This window comes from Mastigoproctus giganteus, chromosome 4 (genome assembly GCF_048544385.1).
Source record: "Mastigoproctus giganteus isolate SK-2022 chromosome 4, ASM4854438v1, whole genome shotgun sequence".
NCBI lineage: Eukaryota > Metazoa > Arthropoda > Arachnida > Uropygi > Thelyphonidae > Mastigoproctus > Mastigoproctus giganteus.
Window position 1 is genome coordinate 133,903,756 of NC_143578.1, and position 23,366 is coordinate 133,927,121.

General features: G+C 37.2%; 1 protein-coding gene across 4 annotated transcripts in view; it reads right to left on the bottom strand.

Moving 5' to 3' along the window:
- The window catches only part of LOC150087077 (single-stranded DNA-binding protein 3-like), a 538,273-nt gene that overhangs the window by 85,002 nt on the left and 429,905 nt on the right, over positions 1-23,366 (bottom strand). For 3 of the 4 annotated variants that reach the window (XM_090371800.1, XM_090371799.1, XM_090371797.1), the window contains 2 exons: positions 10,964-11,034; positions 4,540-4,627 (listed from right to left, as the gene is read on the bottom strand). In XM_090371800.1, coding sequence (XP_090227926.1) covers positions 4,540-4,627; positions 10,964-11,034 — 159 coding nt within the window. The remainder of the gene's footprint in view (positions 1-4,539; positions 4,628-10,963; positions 11,035-23,366) is intronic. The other variant, XM_090371798.1, reaches the window with a different exon arrangement.

A 23,366-nucleotide genomic window follows, 5' to 3' on the forward strand; every position in this document is an offset into this window, starting at 1 on the left:
CTCCAGATCTGCATACAGTATTGAAGGTGCGGCCTGACCATTGCCTTATACAAGGGAATAATCACCTCCCTATCCCTGCTAGGAAAATTTCTGTATATCATTGATAAGACACCATGAGCTACTCTTGTCGCCCGTCTGCACTGCTCAGAGAACTTCATATCAGCCTGCACAATTACCCCCAGGTCCTTCTCATTCTCTACCACTGTCAGTGTAGTACCACAGAGTTGATACATTGCTCTAGGGTTGCTGTTTCCCATATGTAGTACTTTACATTTGTCAATGTTAAACTTCATTTGCCACCTCTCAGCCCATCTGCTCAACCATTCCAAATCCTGTTGCAGCAGCATAGTGTCAGTAGCGTCCTTAACAACCCTGCCAACCTTTGTATCGTCTGGAAACTTGGACATTATAAATACAGCAAACAACAATGGACCCAACACTGAAACCTGAGGGACTCCACTAATAACATTAGTCCACGATGAGCAGTGTCCATTAATTACCACTCTCTGTCTTCTGCCACTCAACCATCCCTTTATCCATAGGAACAATTTGCCCCCAATGCCACACTGCTCCAATTTGTGCAGCAGTCTTCCATGTGCGACAGTATCAAAAGTCAGTGCATCCAATTCTTTTGTGACTACATCATAGTATCCAATCAAATTGGTCAGGAAAGACCTTCCCTTAACAAAACCATGCTGTGTCTGAGCTATAACTGAATTCTTCTCAAGATGATCCTGCAGTGCTTCTTTAACCAGTGCTTACATTAATTTTCCTGGAACAGAAGTTAAACTCACATGTCTATAATTACTTGTGTCAGCCTTTTATCCTCCTTTTTGAATTGGGGTTACATTTGCACATCTCCAGTCTGTGGGTACCTCCCCTGAGTCCAAGGAAGCTCTCATAATTATGGCTAACGGATTGCTTACTTCCTTTGCTGCCTCCTTTAATATAACTGGATAGATCCCATCCACCCCAGGTGCCTTTCTTGTATTTATCTTCAACAATTTCTCCTCCACTTTATTCTCAATTATTACAAGATCATCTAGCTCAATGCCAGTGTTTACTTCATCTATGGCATTCCCCTTCCTGAATAACTCCTCATGTGTGAATGTAGATACAAAATATTGATTTAGTTTGCTGGCTACCTGAGCAGGATCATGAACAGTTGAACCATCGATATCAAGTGGACCAATCTGATTCATCCCCTTCCTTCTAGAATTTACATAAGTAAAGAACTCCTTGCTGTTTTTCTTTGCATCCCTTGCCAAAGATTTCTCGTAATCTGCCTGAATTATTAAATGTTACTAAATTATTAAAAATTTTCATGATTAAATTTCATCAATTAAATTAAATCAATTTAGATCAATTAAATTCAGGATTTTAATTGGAATTTTAAGTTTAATTTTGATACATAAGTAGTTACCACAAAATTATATACATATGTAATTCAGAATATTTTATATGCACAAATATTTGAATATTAAAAATTTTGACCGACATTTGTGCATCTTTTCACTACTGTTTATTATTGATTAGGAAATATCCTATTGCACCGACTACAACTTACAAATACATATGTTACCTTATGGGAATGCGGCGCTCGCTTAGCGCGGATTTACTTAGCACTCGGTTTTTCCGGAACGAATTATCAGCGTTAAGAATAAGTCACCTCTATTAAAGGAAGTTTTTTTTAAAAATTAAGTTCTTAAATACAGCAGGCCCTCGTTATAATGTGGTTCGCTTTATGCCGATTCACTATATTGCTGTTCGTATATTATAACCAGTACCTGACTTTAACACTGTCCCAAATTACTATAATGCTCATTTACAGATTGCATTTTTGGCCTTTTTAATGAAATCATTTCCTTTGATGGAGTCGACAGCTTGAAAATGAATAGTAAAACAGCATTAAAACGTTTCCCACGCTCAGTGAAATTTTCTTGCATGCTAATTTAATTGCAGTACAGTGACTTGTTTCATAGTTCCGAGATCAATATTTTAAAAAATGATCGAGCACCATCAGGGAGCTCACATCTGGTGAGTAGGGGCTTGGCACATCCAGGGTCCTGAGCTTAATATCATCATTCTTCTCTTTCTTGGTGATTCCTTTCTACTTCTGACTCTCTCTCTCTCTCTCTCTCTCTCTCTCTCTCTCTCTCTCTCTCTCTCTCTCCCTCCCTCCCTCCCTCCCTCCCTCCCTCCCTCCCAGGGTAATTCTGGTTTTGGCTGGTGCAATATAAGCCTCAAGCTTCCTTGCACCACATGGCTAATAATAATAATAAGTATATTGCTTGTAATATTTGTGTTATATGCATTTATCCAAAGTCCAGTCATCACTCGTACAGTGTTAGACATCGTGCGTAATGGACAGTTTACTCGGACATTGTATCATAATTAATGCAACCAACACAGTTACACTTTCGAAGAGTTAATAATGGCGGATAAGAATTAAAAAGAAACGTCTGGATGCAGTACGAAGGCTATAAATGTAATGAAAATTAAATTAGGCGTTTCGAAGCGAATCGATTCCAGTCAATGACAAGTGGATGTGTGCCATAATTTACGACTGGCAGGTTTAATTGTAAGAACAATTATAAAAAATAAAGACTTAATTTTAGCAGTGGGAAAGACAGCTGTTCCACTGCAAGCAACTAGGGCTAGGCCGGCTATTAGCATTGAAATGGAGAGACTTTAATTATATTGAAGGTAATATCCAATGCAGAATTCAGTTAAGTTAAATAGTATAATAAAAAAAAAAAAAGGAGAGGATGAGATTAGACTATATGATGAACTGAAAAAACTCACCTAAAAAAAATGTGAAACCTTTTAAAACTAGTAAGAGCTGGTGTAATAGATTTAAAATCCAGGGAGAAGCCGCAAGTGCAGATCAAGGAGTTTAAACTTTCAAAAAGGAACTTGTTAAAATTATTGAAGAGGGGTATTATGTGTTATACTTCTCAACAAGTTTTTAACATAGTTGAAGCAGGACTTTTTTGGAAACAAATGCCTAAAAGAAGTTTCATATTGAAAGAAGAAAAAAAAAAACATGCCAGGTTTCAAAGCGGCGAAGGATCGGTTGACTTTATTGTCGGGTGGTAACGCTGCTGAGGATTTAAAATTAAAGCCTGTTTTAGTTTACCAGGAAGAGGGCCAAAGTACAACCCAAAATCATATTTTTCATGATTAAATTTCATCAATTAAATCAAATCAATTTAGATCAATTAAATTCATGATTTTAATTGGAATTTTAAGTTTAATTTTGATACATAAGTAGTTACCACATAATTATGCATGCATGCAATGCAGAATATTTTATATGTACAAATATTTGAATATTAAATATTTTGACCGACATTTGTGCATCTTTTCACTACCGTTTATTATTGATTAGGAAATATCCTATGACACTGACTGCAACTCACAAATACATATGTTACCTTATGGCAGGGGTGGCCAACGAGTCAATCGCGATCTACCAGTCGATCGCGAATTTAATTTCGGTCGATCATGATGAATTTTAAATATACAGTCATCCCTCGATTTGTGCACCTTGTGCAATGAAATTTTTGAGATGGTAGATCACACCACATTTTGAAGGGGAAAAAAATAGATCCCATCACAAGTTAAGTTGGCCACTCCCACCTTATGGGAATGTGGTGCTCTCTTAGTGGGGATTCACTTAGCGCTCAGTTTTTCCGGAACGAATTATCAGCATTAAGTGGGGGTCACCTGTACTGGAATAAGTTACCTTCTTGGACAGTTGAGGCTGACAACTTAGGGAAAGTGAAAGCTCAGCTGGATAGGTATGTATATGGGGAGGAAAACACACAGGTACTTTAATTTTATTTATTCATTTAATTTTTTTTTGGCTGGTGCAGCAAAAGCCTTAGGCTTCCTTGTGTCATATAACCAATAATAACAGTGTAACTGAAACTGCATATTCAATTTTTAGTTTTCCTATTAATGAAGCTAATATATAATTCTACACTTTTATAAATTTTAACCACATAATGAGACTATGTGATTACAAGATTGCTAAGATGACGAAGGTGCATAGAATGAAGTTAATTCAGACTGAGCTTAGTGAATTTTCACAGTTAAGACTAAGTGAATTCAATCAAATGCTTTTATATAATTTGGAAAGATGATATGTTGTGATTATCTACAGTTTAAGTATGCAATAAAACTCTCATACCATTGTGAATAATTTAGTTTAGTTGTTCTCATGACCTAATTACTCAGTACTAAGGCATGCTTGGTTTGAGAGGCACAGAGTGAAGAGCTATTATCAGCTCATGTATTGATCTGATGATAGCAACCAGCAAGGGTCTTGAAATGTCACTTTTGTTTCAAATTTAGTGTAATTGGATCATGAGCACTTGATTAACTTTAAATTATTCATATGTTATAAGAGTGCACTATTACATAATGACTCTGAGAATGCTTTTCTCTTTTGTAGCTTACTTTCAGAACTTGAAATGTAATTTAGATAAGATGTACAGAGAATTATTTCAACAACGGAGAGAAAAATCAACTCACCTGAGGAGATGCCATTCATTACTGGAGGTCCCATATCTGGACCCATTGGTCCCATGGGCCCTTCAGGTCCAGGACCCATTGGAAACTGCTAGGAAAACAATGTTAGTATCAATTTAAAATAAGCAAGGTAAAGCTTCAATAATGAATGTTTTATAAAGACTTTAAAACTTATATGGTTTTTAAGTATTCATTTGTGACACCCAACAAATTTGTGTATGGAAAGTCATCAGAGGTCTGCATGGGCCAAAATTTTTTAATTTTACATAGTTTGGTCCAGTAACTGCTTTGCTCAACCCTAGCTGAGAATGAGTGTGAAATGAAACATGCTATCTATATCTATTTTTCATAGTAATCATACTCAGGTCAGAGTTGCTTATTTTTGGGTTATTTTGAATTTATGTCAGAGCAACTAATGTTACAAGGCATCAGTATATTGTGAAGGCAAACTAATGTAGGCATTCACGTGAAACAGACCCACTTACTTGTTTCACTGGAAGAACTCGACTTTCCTGAGGGTGGGGGAGTGAAACATGGAATCTTTGCTTGAGACCAGCTAAATTAGCCCCAATTTGACAAAAGTCCATGAAAATTCTGTTATCAGGGTGGACTAAAATGTAGCAAAAAGAAGAAAAGGACTTTTTTCCACATGGTGGGGAGTGACAATAGCATTCAGTGCCAAGAGGATATCTGGGCCCAAAGTAACTCTGCTATCCTTTTCAACAGTATGATGTAACATAAATAGGCAGTAATCATTTTGTGCACTAACACTAATAATTCTACTTTATTTACTGAAAATTGGAATTTATGATGTTATTTGTTCACTGGTGGAATAAAGAAAACACTTCTAATCCCTTCCTTTTTCTCTGATGCCAATGAACTTAAAAAAAATTTAAGAAACTTAAGTTGAAATAAATATTCTTGTAATTTCAATGTTTTATAGATAATTTTATTTATGTTTGAATTAAAATTTATAAAGCACAAGTAAATAAAGTGATAAAGCACAAGTAAAAAAAAAAAAGATCAGTGTTAGTGTGCACAAAATGATTACTGTCTATTTATTACATTATACTTCCGGTACTGGTATGGTTATTTCTGGTGCAAGGGCTACTTAGGCCATATTGCGCCTATAAACGAGATGAAGATCAGAAAAATTCTGGGAGATTTGCATCATTACCTATGAGTTGGTGGAGTGTCAAAGGTTCATGAAGATTTTTGAGATTACCGAATGAGGCTTTTTGGGCTTGAGTGTATAAGGTGCATTCAACGAGAATGTGCTTTATTGTGAGAGGAGAGTTGTAGTGCATACACTGCGGAGGATCATTTCCTGTAAGAAGAAAAATATGGGTGAGCTGACTGTGCCCGATTCGTGCTCTGGCCAGGGTAACTTCTTCCTTTCTGTTTACACAAAAACTGGAAATCCATAACTGTGGTTCAGGTTTTATTTCACGGAGCTTGTTATACAGTTGAGATTGCCATAGAAGTGTCCATTGTTCCTTACATGTATTTCTTATATGGGATCCGTAGACTATATATGGAACGTAGTAATCTGGTGATGCCATGTTGGATGAATGTTTGGCTGCATAGTCTGCTTTTTCATTCCCTGATATCCCAGTGTGGGCTCGGATCCAGCAAAAGATGGCTACTTGCTGGTGATCATGGATATGTATTAGCTGAGATTTTATAGATTTTATTAAGGGATGCTTTGTTGAGGAGGAATTTTGGAAGGCTGAAAGTGAACTCTGTGAATCAGTATATATTACAATTTTTTGGATGGACAAATGGAGAATGTTTTCTAAGGCAAGCTTGATGGCACATAATTCAGCTGTATAACTGCTGCATTCAGTGGGAAGTGAAACGGAGATGGTATTAAAGGGAAAGACAGCTGCAGCATCGACTTTACTACCAGACTGACCCATCAGTGTATACTTGTGTAATTTTGTGTGTGAGCAGTATGGAGTTGCTGTATATTGGTATTTGCAAGCGAATGTTTTCCCCAGTTTAAGAAATAGGTGTCACAGGATGGTTTAATAGATCATGGAGGATTTTGTCCAGATGTATATTCCAAGATTGTGATAATGCCAGCAATCTGATGCCAGTAGGTTCGACTGCTCTAGGTTTATTTCTGTAGTACATTGTGAACTGTGGATCATTAAGTATTGGCTTAATGGGGTGAGTAGGTAAACTTTGAATTTTGGCTGCATAGTTCAGAAGTAACATCTTTCTCTTGAGGTTGAGCGGAGGTTCATGGGCTTCAATATAAAGACTTTGTACTGCCGATGTTCTATAAGTGCCTACAGCAATCCTGAGGGCAGAATGTTGAATAGGGGCAAGACGTGCTAGCATGCTTTCCCTAGCAGAATCATACATTGGGGCATCATAATCAAGGCGAGATCTGATTAGGGCTCTGTACAAGTGAAGTAAGGTGTAACGATCTGCACCCCATGATGAAGAAGAGATAACTCTTAATAAGTTCATTTTTTTCTGGAAAACAGTCTGTAGATGTGTGATATATTCTGAGAAGTTCAGTTTATTATCAAAAATCAGACCAAGGAGACAAATGCTATTCACTACTGTGATGGGATGATTTGTTAGGTGCATGCACCTCTGGATCTGGATGCATCTTTCATTTATTACAAAAGTGAATGACTCTTGATTTCTGATAGGATAGTCGGTAACCATTCTGTGTCATCCATAGCTCATTTATTGGAAAACCAAGGTTTAGATAAAGGACGAGATTTTAAAGCCAGTGTTGGATAAAGGATTCCATTCTTATAAGAATAATTTCACTGACACGATCAGAGAAGAAGTTTTGAAACAGTAATCCGACAAGGAAAAGAAGAAAAGAAATCTTGTAGGTCATCCCATTTTGCATTCTTGTAATGCCAAACAACACTAGGTTGGGAATAGCCATGAGATAAAGGCTTCATTGGAGAAAAGACAATCACTAAGTTGTGATCTAAGGTGCCTTAAGGACCACTCCAACCGTGTACTTAGAAGTTTGTGAGAAAAAGATCAAGCGTGTTGGCTGTATGGTTAGGATTGTCCGGTATTCTTGTAGGTAAATGAACAATCTGTGCAAGGTCATTAGTAATTGCCAAAGCCTCAGCATCTCGACCAGCTGGGTCAGTGTGACTAGAAAACGGAAGCCAGCTGGAGTTGTGAATGTTAAAATCACCAAGGAAAATTACCTCTGTTAGGAAAGTTGGACTGGAGAAAGTCAAGTTGCAAAGAGAGGAAGTCAAAGAGCTCCATGTGATTAGTGGAGTTGGGGGAATGGTAGAGACAACAGCTGAATTTGACAGAATGAGGTAGAGAGATTTTAAGCCAGAGAAGATTGAAAAGAGGAGATTCCAAATTACCAAGTCTCTCACAGGGAATATCGGAATGAACTTTTGCACAAGTACCACCTTTGAGGTGAAAGGAATCACACAGCGAATAATTTGGGCAACTGACATGAGCAGTAGTTGAATCAACCGATAACTGAGATTCTGTCAGAAAAGGTACATGGGGTTTGGCAGACTGCAAGTGCAAATGGACAATGTTGAGATTAGAATTGAGACCACATATATTTGTGAAATGAACTAGGAAGTGTTTGGGAGATTTAGATCTTTTTGCAGATAAGCTTACTCTATTAGTTTGACAATTCATGGTGTATTCAATAGAAAGAAAAAGTGGGTGGGAGAACATGCCGTATGAAATAATGAAATCTTTGGATATGGCGTACACATGGTAAAAATATACCCAGATCCTTGACATAACGTGGCCTCGACAATGCCCCCTCGTCGCATATATACACTACTCGGACTACCTCAAGTCACTATCTGGCAGACTAGAGGTAGCAAGATTATACACTAGCTGATACGGAAGCCTCCTAAAGAGTTTCCAATAGATTCGATCCGGTGTACTAATTAGCAGCCGGCCTGTGAACATGTAAGGAAGATTGGATCTTGTCAAGATGTCCATCATAACCTCAAAAGTCATACTGCATGATGGAAGAGATGGGGAAGGGTTGACCAGAAATTAGCTCTGGAGACTAAACATGGGTTCCACCACTTCAAGACTTGAATAAGCAAAGTGGTGGTATTACACCAGTTGATGGGAGTCATCTACCACCTAGTATTGCCTGGTAACACAGAGGGGCAGCATTCCTCCATGTGGTGTGGGCAGCACACCTCGATCCCTGCTTACAATGGTTCACCCTGGGTGGCCACCCACAGTGTGCTTGTGCATGGGGTTTATACCCAAGATTACTAATAGTCCCACCATCGTGAAGGTTCAAGCAGAGGATTTGGCTGTCACAGATCGTCTGGACTTTGCCGAAATTGGGCCCACTTGATTTGAGTGTCACCCGAATATCAGTTCCATCAGCGTTTTAGACTCCCAGGTAGCAAGTACAGCTTCTGTCTGGCATATCTGAGAGAATGTCTGTGACAACCTCAAGGACCATACTTAAAACTAAGCAGGTTATTTGAGGTGAGTACCATCAGTTAAGCTTTGCTATTAATCTCTTTAAGTCAAATTTCAAAATATCAGTATATTTAGAAGCTCTATCAATTATCTAAGTTATATACATTTTAAAAAAGCATATATTAACATAAAATAATATTATATTTACTTCAAAATGGAATGGAATTTTTATTTTTTCTGTACTAAACTACAATATGGGGAAGTATTAAAAGAACTGAGATCAAACATGGCATGGTTAAACCTAAGACTCAGGTAAAACTTGCAGGGGTGGCAACTCTAAAATATTAGAAGAAACAAATTAACTTGGGGCTCATAGAGAAAGTTATCTATTAGAAGGCAATGGCTGAATGGAGTATAATGTTCATTTTATACTATTCCATTCTATATTAACTGTAGTTCTAAAATGAAAACACTAAAATCAAAGAATGATTAATAGTCTACTGCTAAACACATAGAAAGTAGTGGTATTTATTTTTTTATACTAATATAAGGTTTGGGTTTCAGCCTGAATGACAGGTTTAGCTTTCTTTATTTCATATTTCAACAAAAAAAAAAAAAAAAAAAATTCCCAATGCATTTGGGAATTGAATAATTGATAAGACTCAGAGAAAATAATTAATATATTTTCTTCGCCCAAGGGTACTTGAACTGCATTCAAGTACCTGTATTCTTTGAGGTAGAAATATACTAAATTGGTTAAAAAATTAAACTACTAATTACATTTTAATTAAAACTTAAACTGCTATAGGTAAACTGTTTGTTTGTCTGTCTGATTAATGGAAAAAACCATTGTAATTCCTTTACACTATGAATGACAATGTTCATGTCTAGTAGCATGAAGATATGTTATAATAATAACCTTGCACTGTTATGAAAATGTAGCAATGTCTTGTTAATCTTAGTGGCAGTAGGATAATGAAAACATTAGCTAACATAATGCAACAAATGTTCTGATAAAGTTTTTTTTACTTCCCCTATTTTTAAATTTTTGTTGAAAGTCAAATAAGCTTATAATGAAGCTAATGGCAACATTGTTTTAATTTTATCTATATTAAAAATTGCCTCTTTGATGCTTATTTTACATGAAAAAAATTCACTTGTTTTAGAATTCTTTCAAGATATATTTATGTTGTAAGATATCAGTTACATAGCCCTATAGCCCTATGTTAAATTGGTAAATTAGCACAACAAACAAATTCTGATGCCATACTATTCTCTTATTTTTTTTGTTTATTCCTGTCCATTATGTTGCAAGACATACGTTGCTCTGTCATAATGTATATAGTTGCATACTTAATGTTGTCTTATGCTAGCTGTGTAATGCAGAGAGAGAGAGAGAGAGAGAGAGAGAGAGAGAGAGAGAGAGAGAGAGAGAGAGAGAGAGAGAGAGAGAGAGAGAGAGAGAGAGTGTGTGTGTGTGTGTGTGAGTGAGTGCAAGAATGTAAAGCTTTACAACAATACAGAGACATTTATCACACTTCATGTTTAACGAACTACTTTTTTTTAACAACAGTTATCTCTCCAGATGTAACTGTGTGATGATTTACTTCTTTCAGCAAGCTAATTTCAAACAAGGTTTAACATATAATAACAAAATAATGCTTTATTTGATGGCTGATTCTATAAGTCCATTGTCCAAAGCATAATAAATATAATTAACCAATATTACTTAAATTAAATCAGATAAATGACTTAACTAATATAAATGACATGGGAAAGAAAATAAAAACTCCTTATATTATCATTTATGTAACAGGTTATGTGTGATGGTGGGATTTTATAAATGAATAATAACTGCCCATCAGGAATGACTTTATTGAAGTTGCTTGCTGGTCCAGAGAGAAAACAGACGATGCTAACAGTGATTTCAATATTAGTTGAAATTAAGTTTGAGGGTGGTGGAAGTAGGGAAAAAAATATTTCTGCATAAATATAAGTGCAAAAGAAATTTTCTTACTCCTGGTATGCTTCCTGCAGGAACAGGTTTCATCATGGTGTACATTCCTTCAGCACCAGAGCCTGAAGAATCTTAAAAAAAAAAAAAAAGGAAAAAAAAAAAAAAAAAAAGGAGTATTAATTCAATTCAGTTCAATTTATTCAATGTTTGTGTTAACTATTCTAATGTGAAATATTTATTATACAAATAATAACATAGAAACACAGTACATATTGAAACAACAAGAAACTGAAGAAGCATTAAAAACAGTTAATTTCATTACTTATAGTGGTTTAACGTGACCAATGCAAGATGCTTAGCATTTACAGTAATATTTCAGTTCACTCTACATATGGTTGACAATAACTGTTCATTAAACCACAAATGATTTCATGGTAAATCACTGCCACTACGCCGTTTACACAGCTTTTGAAAGTTTCAATTATTTCTGGCAATGAAGTAATGTGCATTATAATGAACAGGTAAGGCTTCATTTTAGAGCACTTAAATCTTATTACAGAGTTTGAGAGAAGACACCATACCATTCAAAAATCACATTTGCAGTATCAACTAGCTGTGGTGTAAGTTAGAACTGTACCTTATCAAGTAAATGATCTCTATGATTTATGTATCAGCAAAGATGAAAAAAGACTGCACAAATTTTCATGTGAGCTGCATAGAAAGCCTCTACCTTATACATTTCATAAACATGGTTATACTGTGCATGTGTTTGAATTTTTTCTCTCCAGATGTAACTGTGGCAATGATTCACTTACCTAAAACACAACCTCATTGGCATCAGCTAAAAAAAAAAAAAAAAAAAATCACACCATTCCCTCCAAATGCCTGTCCAGTTCCTCCTTAAATTTATTCAACCTATCAACTTCCACAACGACAGATGGAAGTTGGTTCCAGCAATTAACCACCCGCTGGCTAAAGGCAAATTTCCACACATCTATTCTACATCTGTCTTTTCTTAATTTGAATTTATGCCCCCTTAGGTTCGTAATCTGAACAAGTGGAAAGATCCCATCAGAATTCAGCATGCTCAACCCATTCAAGGCCTTATACACCTCAATCAGATCACCGCACAGCTGCCTAGTCTCCAGCCACTGCAATTTGCAGAACTTAAGCCTCTCTTGGTAAGAGGATCCCTTCATTCGCCTCACCAATCTTGTTGCCCTTCTCTGTACACGCTCAAGCAAAAATCTACATCCTTCCTAAAATGAGGCCTCCAGACCTGTACGCAGTACTCAAGGCATGGCCTGACATTGCCTTATACAGAGGGATAATCACCTCCTTTTCCCTGCTAGCAAAATTCCTATATATCACTGACAAAACCCCATGACCTGCCCTGGCAGCCTGTCTGCATTGCTCAGAAAACTTCATATCTGCCTGCACAATTACTCCCAGGTCTTTTTCATTTTCTACCACCTTAAGTGTAGTACCACACAGTTGGTACGTTTCTCTGGGGTTACTTCTTCCCATATGCAGTACTTTGCATTTGTCAAGGTTAAACTACAGTTGCCACTTCTTAGCCCATCTGCCCAAATTATCTAGATCCTGTTGCAGTAGCACACTGCCATTACTGTCATTAACAACCCTACCAACCTTTGTATCATCTGCAAACTTCGACATTAAGCCTGATATACCTTCATCAATATCACTGATAAATATACAAAACAACAGTGGACCCAACACCGAACCATGTGGGACTCCACTAATAACATTAGTCCACGAAGAGTAGCACCCATTGATTACCATCCACTGTCTTCTCCCACTTAACCATCCTTTTCTCCATCATAGCAACTTACCCTTAATACCATTCTGCTCCAATTTGTACAACAGTCTTTCATGCGCAACATTGTCAAAAGCTTTCCTGAAATCCAAATATATGATATCAAAATTATTTTTTTCATCCAGTTCCTTTGTAACCACATCATAATATCCTATCAAATTTGTCAGACAAGACTTTCTCTTAACAAACCCATGCTGTGTCTGAATTATTGCTGCAGCCTTGTCTAGATGATCCTGCAATGCATCTTTAACCAGTGACTCCATTATTTTACCCAAAACAGAAGTTAAATTAACTGGTCTGTAATTACTCGTGTCACCTTTCGATCCCCCTTTGTGAATTGGGGATACATTTGCACATCTCCAGTCCGTGGGAACCTCTCCTGAGTCCAAGGATGCTCTCATAATGGAGAGCACGAGGGAGTGTATTAGCATTAGCAGAGGCATTTGATGCAAGAAAGCAAGTTTATGCAGCATCAGCCAAAAAAAAAAAAAAACACTTCCACTTCGCCCCTCTGTTCGTTCGAAATACCTGTCCAGCTGAGGCTTAAACTTATTTAGGCTATCAACTTCCACGACAAAGGATGGAAGTCTGTTCCACCAACCAACCACCCGCTGGCTAAAGGCAAATTTCCGCACGTCTGTCCTACATCTGTCTTTCCTCAATTTGAATTTATGCCCTCTCAGGTGATTATTCTGAGCAAGAGGAAGAATCCCATCAGCATTGAGCATGCTCAAACATTCAAGGCTTTATACACCTCTATCAGATCACCTCGCTGGTGCCTAGTCTCCAGACACTGTAATTTGCAAAACTTAAGCCTTTCTTCGTAAGAGCACCCCTTTGTTCCATTCACTAATCTTGTTGCCCTTCTCTGTACTCGTTCCAGCATCTCTACATCCTTCTTGAAATGAGGCCTCTAGACCTGTATACAGTACTCTAGGTGTGGCCTGACCATTGCCTTATACAACGGAATAATCACCTCCTTATCCCTGCTAGAAAAATTCCTATATATCATTGACAATACACCATGAGCTACTCTAGCAGCCTGTCTGCACTGCTCAGAGAACTTCATATCTGCCTGCACAACCACCCTAGGTCCCTTTTATTCTGTACCACTATCAGTGTAGTACCACAGAGTTGATACGTTGCTCTGGGGCTGCTGTTTTCAATATGTAGTACTTTACATTTGTCAATGTTAAACTTCATTTGCCACCTCTCAGCCCATCTGCTCAACCTTTCCAGATCCTGTTGCAGCAGCATAGTGTCAGTAGTGTCCGTGACAACCCTGCCAACCTTTGTATCGTCTGCAAACTTGGACATTAAGCTTGATATACCATAATCAATATCATTTCTAAATACAGAAAACAATAATGGACCCAACACTGAACCCTGAGGGACTCCACTAATAACATTAGTCCACGATGAGCAGTGTCCATTGATTACCACTCTCTGTCTTCTCCCCCTCAACCACCCCTTTATCCATAGCAGCAATTTGCCTCCAATGCCACACTGCTCCAATTTGTGCAACAGTCTTCCATGTGCAACAGTATCAAAAGCCTTTCTAAGATCCAAGTATATAATATCAAAGTTCTTCCCTGCATCCAGTTCTTTTGTGACTGCATCATAGTATCCAATCAAACTGGTCAGGGAAGACTTCCCCTTAACAAAACCATGCTGTGTCCGAGCTATAACTGAAGTCTTGTCTAGATGATCCTGCAATGCTTCTTTAACCAGCGCCTCCATTAATTTTCTTGGAACAGAAGTTAAACTCACAGGTCTATAATTACTTGTGTCAGCCTTTGATCCTCCTTTGTGAATTAGGGTAACATTTGCACATCTCCAGTCTGTGGGTACCTCCCCTGCATCCATGGAAGCTCTCATAATTATGGCTAAGGGTTTGCTTACTTCCTTTGCTGCCTCCTTTAATATAACTGGATAGATCTCATCCACCCCAGGTGCCTTTCTTGTGTTTATCTTCAACAGTTTCTCCTCTACTTTACTCTCAGTTATTACAAGATTCTCTAGCTTACTGCCAGAGTTGAATACACCTCTGTCATTCCCCTCGCTGAATAACTCCTCATGTGTGAATGTCGATGAAAAATATTCATTTAGTTTGTTAGCTACCTGAGCAGGATCATCAACAGCAGTTGACCCATCGATATCAAGTGGACCAATCTGATTAATCCCCTTCCTTCTAGAGTTTACATAAGTAAAGAACTCTTTGCTGTTTTTCTTTGCATCCCTTGCCAAAGATTTCTCGTAATCTGCCTTCACCTGCCTAACCTCTTTTGTAACTTGGTTACAGATCAACTTTTTTTTTTTTTTTTGTATCTATCATAGACTTCTGTGTCATGTGTTAATTTGTATGTATCCCATGCATTTTTCTTTTCTGCCACATGTCTCATTAGTTCATCTGACATCCATATAGGCCTAAACCTTGACCAATATTTCTTAGTTGGTATGTAAAGCCTAGTAGCTTCCAAGATAAGTTCTTTGAATGCTTCCCATTTTGAATTTGCTGTTGGTAACATCATCAGTTGGTCCCACTGTATAGAATTTAAATACTGTCTCAGTCCATTGTAGTCACCTTTATGAAAGCAATAACCCTTCCCTTTACCCCTAATGGTAGTTAGCTCTTTGAGTAAATTCCACTTCAGCACACTGTGATCACTGCCACCTAGTGGTTCATTTATCTGCAGATTCTTAATGCATGAAGAGTTGAATCACTAGTGATATTCAAATCAAGAGTATTACTCCATTTAGTTGCCTCCCGAACATGCTGATGTAGAAAACAATCATCCAATAAATCCACAAAAGCCTTGCTAGTGTGTGAGTGACCAACCCACAAATTCCAGTCAATATCTGGGAAATTAAAATCCCCCATTATAAGACTCTCTGATTTACTGGCCCACTCTATTTCCCTGTACAGTTTCTTATTATACTCATCAGCGTCATTAGGCTTATAGTACACTCCTACTCTCAATTTTGATCTCCCAATGCTTATGTCACACCAAACTGACTCGACACTGCACTGTCCAGCGATGTCGACTGGCTTCACCTCCTTGGATTTTATGTGTTTCTTAACTAATAGCATAACCCCTCCTCCCTTCCTATCCTGTCTATCCTTTCTGTAGACATTGTACTCCCCAAATTCCAGTTCTGCATTCCTTATATCTGTGTGACACCATGTCTCTGAAATCCCAACAATATCTGCCTTTGATGTTTTGAGCAATACCTGAAATTCATCAAATTTATTTACTAAACTCCTAGCATTGGTGTACACGCAAGTATACATGCACCTGTTTCTATTCTTAGCTACCCTAACACAACCCATGTGTTTACGTGTACCGCAATGACTCCCAGCAGTCTCTGAAATATCCTGTATTTTTCAGGCTTCTGCTCATTCCAATAGAAGCAGTGCAAGAATCTCTTTCACCTCTGCCAGTGGCTACTGTTAATCTATTAGTCTTTGTCTCCCCCCAAGATTGAATATTGAACCATTGAGGTTAATTATGAGGCCATCTTTGTACTCAGGTGAGATTCCTTTGGATTGGAGAAGTGTCAATGTATCGGCAATACATAAAATGGTTCTAAGAGTGAAGTTAGTAACCACAGACTGGTTTGTCTGATTTCAGTCGTAGGAAAAATCTTAGAGACAGTGATTAAGAATCCAATTCAGGGACATTTAGATAGATATGGCATTCTGAAGGGCACACAACATGGCTTTGTTAAGGGTAAATCGTGCTTAACTAACTTAGTAGGCTATTTTGACACAGTTACTCATGAGCTGGATTTAGGGAATAATTTCAATATAGTTTATTTGGATTTAAGCAAAGCATTTGGCTTGGTCCTGCATCACAGGCTACTGCTCGAACAGGTTGGAATTACTGGTAAGATTCTAAGATGAATTGCTGGGTGGCTGCAGTGCAGAGGCAGATGGTTGTGATTAATGGATATTCTTCAGATTGATGTAACGCCAGGAGTGGGGTCCCTCAAGAATTGGTTCTTGGACCACCGTTGTTTCTCATTTTGATCCTACTGCAACAATGATCCTACTCTCAACAAAGTATTTCATAAAAATTTTTCTTGATAAATAAATGTCAAATTAAAAATAATAAGAAAAAAATTTAAAAAATACCATCAAAGTGTCAACCTTTGACTGTTTTTGAGATTAAAACATCGCAAAATATATAATTTCCCTTCAATCACTAACAAAAGAAAATTTTCTAGCGAAGATTGGCATGGATTTTTGTAGAATATTGCAGAAAGTTGAGAAATAGAAAGCAAATACAAAGATATATATAAATACAAAGATTTATATTTACTTTTTTAGCTGTATTGTTTGCTTGATGAAAAGACTTAAGTTATACAGTGGGGGGGTGGGATTCATCCTGATCCTAAAATGGGTGCTCATGAGCACCAGGTTAAGAACCCCTGGTCTAAGTTTTCAAATGATACAAGGGTTGACAAGGTGGTTATGATAGACATATCAGGGTGAGCTATTACAAGATCTAGGAAAATTGGGTCAATGGGCTGAGAAATGACAGATGAAGTATAGCATTGACAAATAAAAAGTACTGCATATGGGTAGCAGTAATGCCAGAGTAGTGCAAAATGAAAAAGACCTGGGGAGGGGGGCATAATCATCCAGTCAGATATGAACTTCTCTGAGCAGTTCAGATATATTACCAGCTCATGGAGTTTTGTCAATGATAACATCAGGGGTGGCCAACAAGTAGATAGCGGCTTTAATTTCGGTCGATTACGACGAATTTTAAATATATATAAAAATAGATTGGTCAAAATCTAAATATTATTATTGTGCGCTCCACTGCATATGCTAATTACAAATCCATTGAACTATGTAACTACTGTTTTCGCCGTGCAGTCGCTAGGCTTTTCCAATGAAAATTCACGCAGTTACTTAATGGAGAGCACAGTGTCAAATTCTTATTTAGCTTACTTAATATTAATAACTGGACAGTACTTATACGTTAATTTAATAACCTTTGATTTAAAATGAATACTACAAAAAAGAGCAAAATGTACCGTTTTCATCAAGAGTGGGAAATAGAATACTTTTTTTTTGTAATGATAAAAGAAAAATGCTGTTGTTTAATTTTCAATGCTTCCGTGGCTATACCCAAAAAAAGGAAATTTAAAAAGGTACTTCAATGCACTGATTAGTGGTATTTTTGCATATAAATATAAAATTTTGGCAATGGCTAAGGATCATGCAAATATACAAGATCATTTGCAAAAATATCCTGTTTTTGAATTTAATAGTGAGAAATATGTTTCCGAAATTGAGAAAATTGTGGATGATTCTGAAACCAGATTCAGTGATTTTAAAACAATTGAAGACATTGTCAATATATTTCTTATCCATTTAATGTCGACTTAGATACAAAACAAATTGCAAAAAAGTCGCCGCGATTTTTCAAATGGAGAAAATATTGCTTGAAAATGAAATTACATTACTTTGCAAACGATATCTTCCTAAAAGCCAGATCATAAGAAGAAGACTTTTGAAAATATGTTTGCCGAGAAAAGAACCCAAATGTAAAAAAATGTAGTGAACTTTTAAATTCCTGTTTTGGTTCCACATATCTATGTGAATCGGCCTTTTCTTTTGAAACAAATAAAGACGAAGAATCTCTCTACTCTTACGGACTTGCATACAGAAGATTTTTACGGTTGGCCTTATCATGGTATTATCCCCGATTTTGTAAGCTTGGCAGATGACACGAAAATGCAAACTTCGCATAAATTAAAATTTTAAATACATGTGAATTTAAAGTAAGAATTCTGAATTGTATTTAATTTTAAAATTTATAAACACATTTTTCAATGTGTTGATTAACTTTTTTAACCATGTGCAATGAAATTCTTCAGATGGTAGATCGTGGCACATTTTGAAGAAAAAAAAGTAGACCACATCACAAATTAAGTTGGCCACCCCTGATATATAGAAACGCTACTAGCAGGAAGGAGATGATTACTCCTTTGCTAGCCCATGGTTAGGTAGCATTCTGAGTATTGTATACAGGTCTCGAGGCCTCGCTTTAGGAAGGATGTAGACCTGCTGGAACAGGCCAACCAGATTGGTAAGGGGAACAAAAGTGTACTCTTACCTAGAAAGGCTTCAGTTCTGCAAACTGCAGTGACTGGAGACTAGGCACCTGTGGGGTGATCTGAGTGAGGTTAAATTTAAGGCCTTAAATGGATTGAGTAAGCTGAATGTAAATGATATTCTTTCTCTTGCTGAGACTACACAAATAAGGGGACATAAATTTCAGTGAGAAAGGATGGTTGTAGGAATAATGTGTGGCAGTTTGCCTTCAAGCAGTGGGTGGTTGATTTTTGGAACAGGCTTTCATCTGTTGTTGTGGATGGTTTGAATAAATTCAAGGAAGAACTAAACAAATTCTTGGAGGGTATAGATGGGTGACATTTTATTATTTTGGTTGATGCTATATAACGTTACCTTCTTGCATCATTTGTCACTACTACTACTACTAAAAGTAGGGACATCGACCAGGGGACAGGTGAGTGAGCTTCCCTGCGATTTTGTGGAGGGCGTTCACAATTTGAGTCTGGCCCAGTAATGGCTGGTAAGCCAGAAGACACTTGGTTAGAATGTAGGAGGTTAGTTAAGAGGGTGTTTATTTTTGCACCAAACAATTAAGACTAAGAGGGGAGTCTGTATATAATGGCTGTACATTGCTTATTGTACAGCCATTGTGGTTTGACTTATTTGCTTGAGGAAAAGACTTAAGTTACCCAGTGGGGGAGGGGGAAGCATGCATCCAGGTCCCAACAGAATGGCCCAAAGCATTTCTTAAATAGTATAACTTTAATAAAAGAAAGGGGGAGGGGATTCCCAAAACCAAGCCTGCACTCAGGTCCCTGTATACCCTAGTGGTCCAAAAATAGCAGTGTTGATTGGTTCATTATGTACTTGTTATCTTTAGCATGACTCTCCATCCAAATTGTAAACTTGTTACAATATGGACAGACAGTCATTTTGAAGATAACAGGCACATATCCACTTTCCAACCTGCCTATAAGTAGGATCAGGTTGAATACTTTTATACAAAATAATACAGCAGACGCTCGATTTAGCAGGATCAGATTAACTGGGACACTTCAAGATTCCAAATAAATAAAAAAAAAATAAAAATAAAAAAAACCCAGAAATCATAAAATTCAAGTAATATATAGAATAGGTATAAACAGATGTTTTGCAAGTCGTAAATAAGCAACAAGAAGCGCTGTTATAAGTCGTCATTGGGAGATTAGAGTGCTTATTATTTTCTTGCAACCTCCCACTGTCTTCATGCCACCGCTCAAAAAAAAAAAAAAAAAAAAAAAAAGCAAAGAGAAAAAAAGAAACCAAATGTTTAGTTTGTTTTAGTGCGTTGCGCCGATTGTTGTGTTCCGTCGCACTGCAAAAGGACAAATTTTTTTTAGTTATGCATGTCAGGGATGTCGGAATTTTTATTTTTATTATTATTTTTTTGTTTAGAAATCGCTAAAATGATGGGCAAACACAAGAGTTGTGCTTTCAATTAAACAAAAACTTGAAATTATTCAAAAGTTTGAAAACGATGCATCCGTTAAATCTCTAATGAATCATTATAATGTTGGTGACCAAACCATACGCGACATTGTAAAAAATAAACATACGCATCGTATTGGACACACGAGTAGTGCATGGTAAGTTTTTTACATCTTTTATCTATCACCATACTTTTTGCACTAACAGAGAAGCCCAATAACCCGGAAAGTGCAAATTGTTTTTATTGTTTTATGGCAGTGCCCTCCAGAAATGTGCTTTAGTAAAATGTGAGCTCTGGTGGAATGATAATAGTGAGTTTCCGCCTTAACCCTGTGAAGTTCTTTTCAGAAAATTTCATTTTGACCGTTATCACATGGTTCCAACTAAGAAAATAAGTGACAGCGCTACTAGTAAATCTACCAAGAAAAGAAAAACGATTGAGTTGGATAAGAACATTAAAATAATAAGGATGTATGAAAATGGCCAAACATTAACAAGTATAGTGCAGAATTCAGATTTGTCAGTGGCAACAGTGAACACAATCATAAAGGAGAAAGACAGAATACGAGAAGTGGTTGGCACCAATGAAGGTCAACTATAATAACCAAGGCTACAAGAAATGCATACCAGTTTTTACAGTACAATAACATGCGTTTTTTTTCCTTTTATGTTTTCTTTTCTTATGTGCCACTCAGGCTACTTTGCTGTCCCCAGATAAAGTTTTTAATTGAACAAATTAAAAATATAACTATTTTTCTTCATTCTTCTGAATATATAACAGCAATATTTTATTAGTCATTCATAAGTTACATAAAACTCGACTTATGTAAGAAGTCCTGAAACGTATCTCATACATATGTCGAGGACTTACTGTATTTTTGGATTAACCAGGAAATCAAGAGTGTACTGTATATACAAAATAAATTCCCTTTTTTTTTTTTTTTCTATTATTTTCTAAATTTTTGCATTCTTCTGTTTGAGTGGCCAAATCTTATCTTTGTTTCCCAAAACTTCTCCCCCCCACTTTTGACTTATTTACTGAATAGTCAAACTAACAGAGCAAACTTATCTGCAAATAATATAAACCTCCCAAAAACTTCATTCATTTCACAAACATACATGGTCTCAGTTCCAAATCTCAGTTATGTCCATTTTCACTTATAGTGTGCAAAGCCCGACATACTTTTTCTGATGGAATCTTAATTTTTTGGTTGCCTCAACCACTAATCATCTGTTTCCTCAATTATTCATTCTAGGATTGCTTTCATTTCAAAGGTGGTGAATGCACACAAGTCCACAATGACACTGCTTGTTGCAGATTTCCTAATTTGGAATCATTTCTTTTTGATCTCCTCTGGCTTAAAAATCTTTAACCCATTCTGTCAAATTCTTCCACTGCCTCTATCACCCTCCCAACTCTACAAATCACTCAGAACTTTCACTTTCTCTATTTTTGAAACTTGGCTTTGTTCAATGTAACTTTCCTAATAATGAAGTAATTTTCCTTAGTGAATTTAATGTTCATAATTCCAGATGGCTTCGCTTTCCTAATTACACGGATTCATTTGTGATTATGACTTATATGTTTAAAATATCATCTGCCCTCAACAGAAATGTACACGTAAGATGACTATGTCCTATGCATGCCAAACTGCCAGTGTTGGAAAGCAGGCTTTATCTGATATAGCTTGTTTGTAACCTGCTCATGCCAAGGCTGTTGCCATTGGGAGAGCAATGTAGAGTGTATTAGCTGCCTGCAGTCTCTATAGGGGACTAAGAGGCTACTGTTGTTGTTGTTGTTGTCGTGGGGTTATGGTGACCTGGCTGAGGTATCAGCTAGTTCATTACCCTTGATCCCAATGTAGCTTAGGATCCAGCAGAAACAGTTGTCAAAAGAATGCTCAGAAAGACAATGGAGTGTCTGTTGGACCTGGATCAGGTGCAAATGAGGATATCTCATCGCTGATAGAGCCTTTAGTATACTTAATGAGTCAGTATACACCACACGGCTTTGGTAATAGTGGGTTTTAATGTGGTCTATGGCAAATTCTGACGCGTACAACTCAACTGTGTATATGCTGCATTCTTGGGGAATGCTTCCCAAACAAAAAGTGTTAATCAGGAAGCCGGCAGCACTCTGAGACGACTTTGACTTCAAGCCATCAGTGAAAACAGGCAAGAAGTCAGAGTATTCAGCCTGGTGTGCAGCTTATAGAGTTGTAGGTAGACAGATGTTAAAGTACTGGCCTTTCCCCTGTTGTTAAGGGAGAAGTTGCATGGTGGAAGGTTACCTTGGTGACTAGGTAACATTGCCTACTGTGATGTTTATTTCTCTTTATAGTTCTTGGACACAAATACCAAAGGGACGATTGGCAGTGTGATGGGTATTACAGAGATTTTCCCATCATGGCTCAGAGATGGATGTCCATGCAGGGCTGTATGGCAGGGATTTCAGTTTGAACGTATACTTTAGAGCCAATTGTTTTTGTTGAAGTGACAGTGGTGCTTCATTTGCTTCAACATATAAACTCTGTACAGGAGATGTTCAAAGTGCTCCAGTAGCGATGCAGATGGCTTGATGGTGAACTGAGTCTAGCCATCGAAGTATACTGTTTCAAGCAGATGCGTACATTTGGACCCACAATCTAATTACATCGGACAAATGCACAATAGAGGTGGAGTAGAGTGCAGTAGTCTGCTCCCAATCAAAGGAGATGGTATGTAGGAGGTTCAATCCCACTGTTCACTTTGTCTGCATTTGATAGATATGTGGTAGGAATGTTAAATTGGAGGTGATGGTATGTGATAGAAATGTTAATTTGGAGGAGATGGTATATAGGAGATTCAATCCCACTGTGCACTTTGTCTGCAGTTGACAGATTGTTATTGTTTGTTATTTGGGTCATTACTAACAGATTAGTTATTTGTTTTTTAGGAGCATTAGCAACTAAGGCCATATTGTTACGGATTATGCGGTGGTCATGGGCTCGAACCCCGGTCTAATCAAGAAGCATGTGCTACGCACTGCTGCTCCTGCCCACCCGGCTACAGAGGCGCCAACAGTTGAC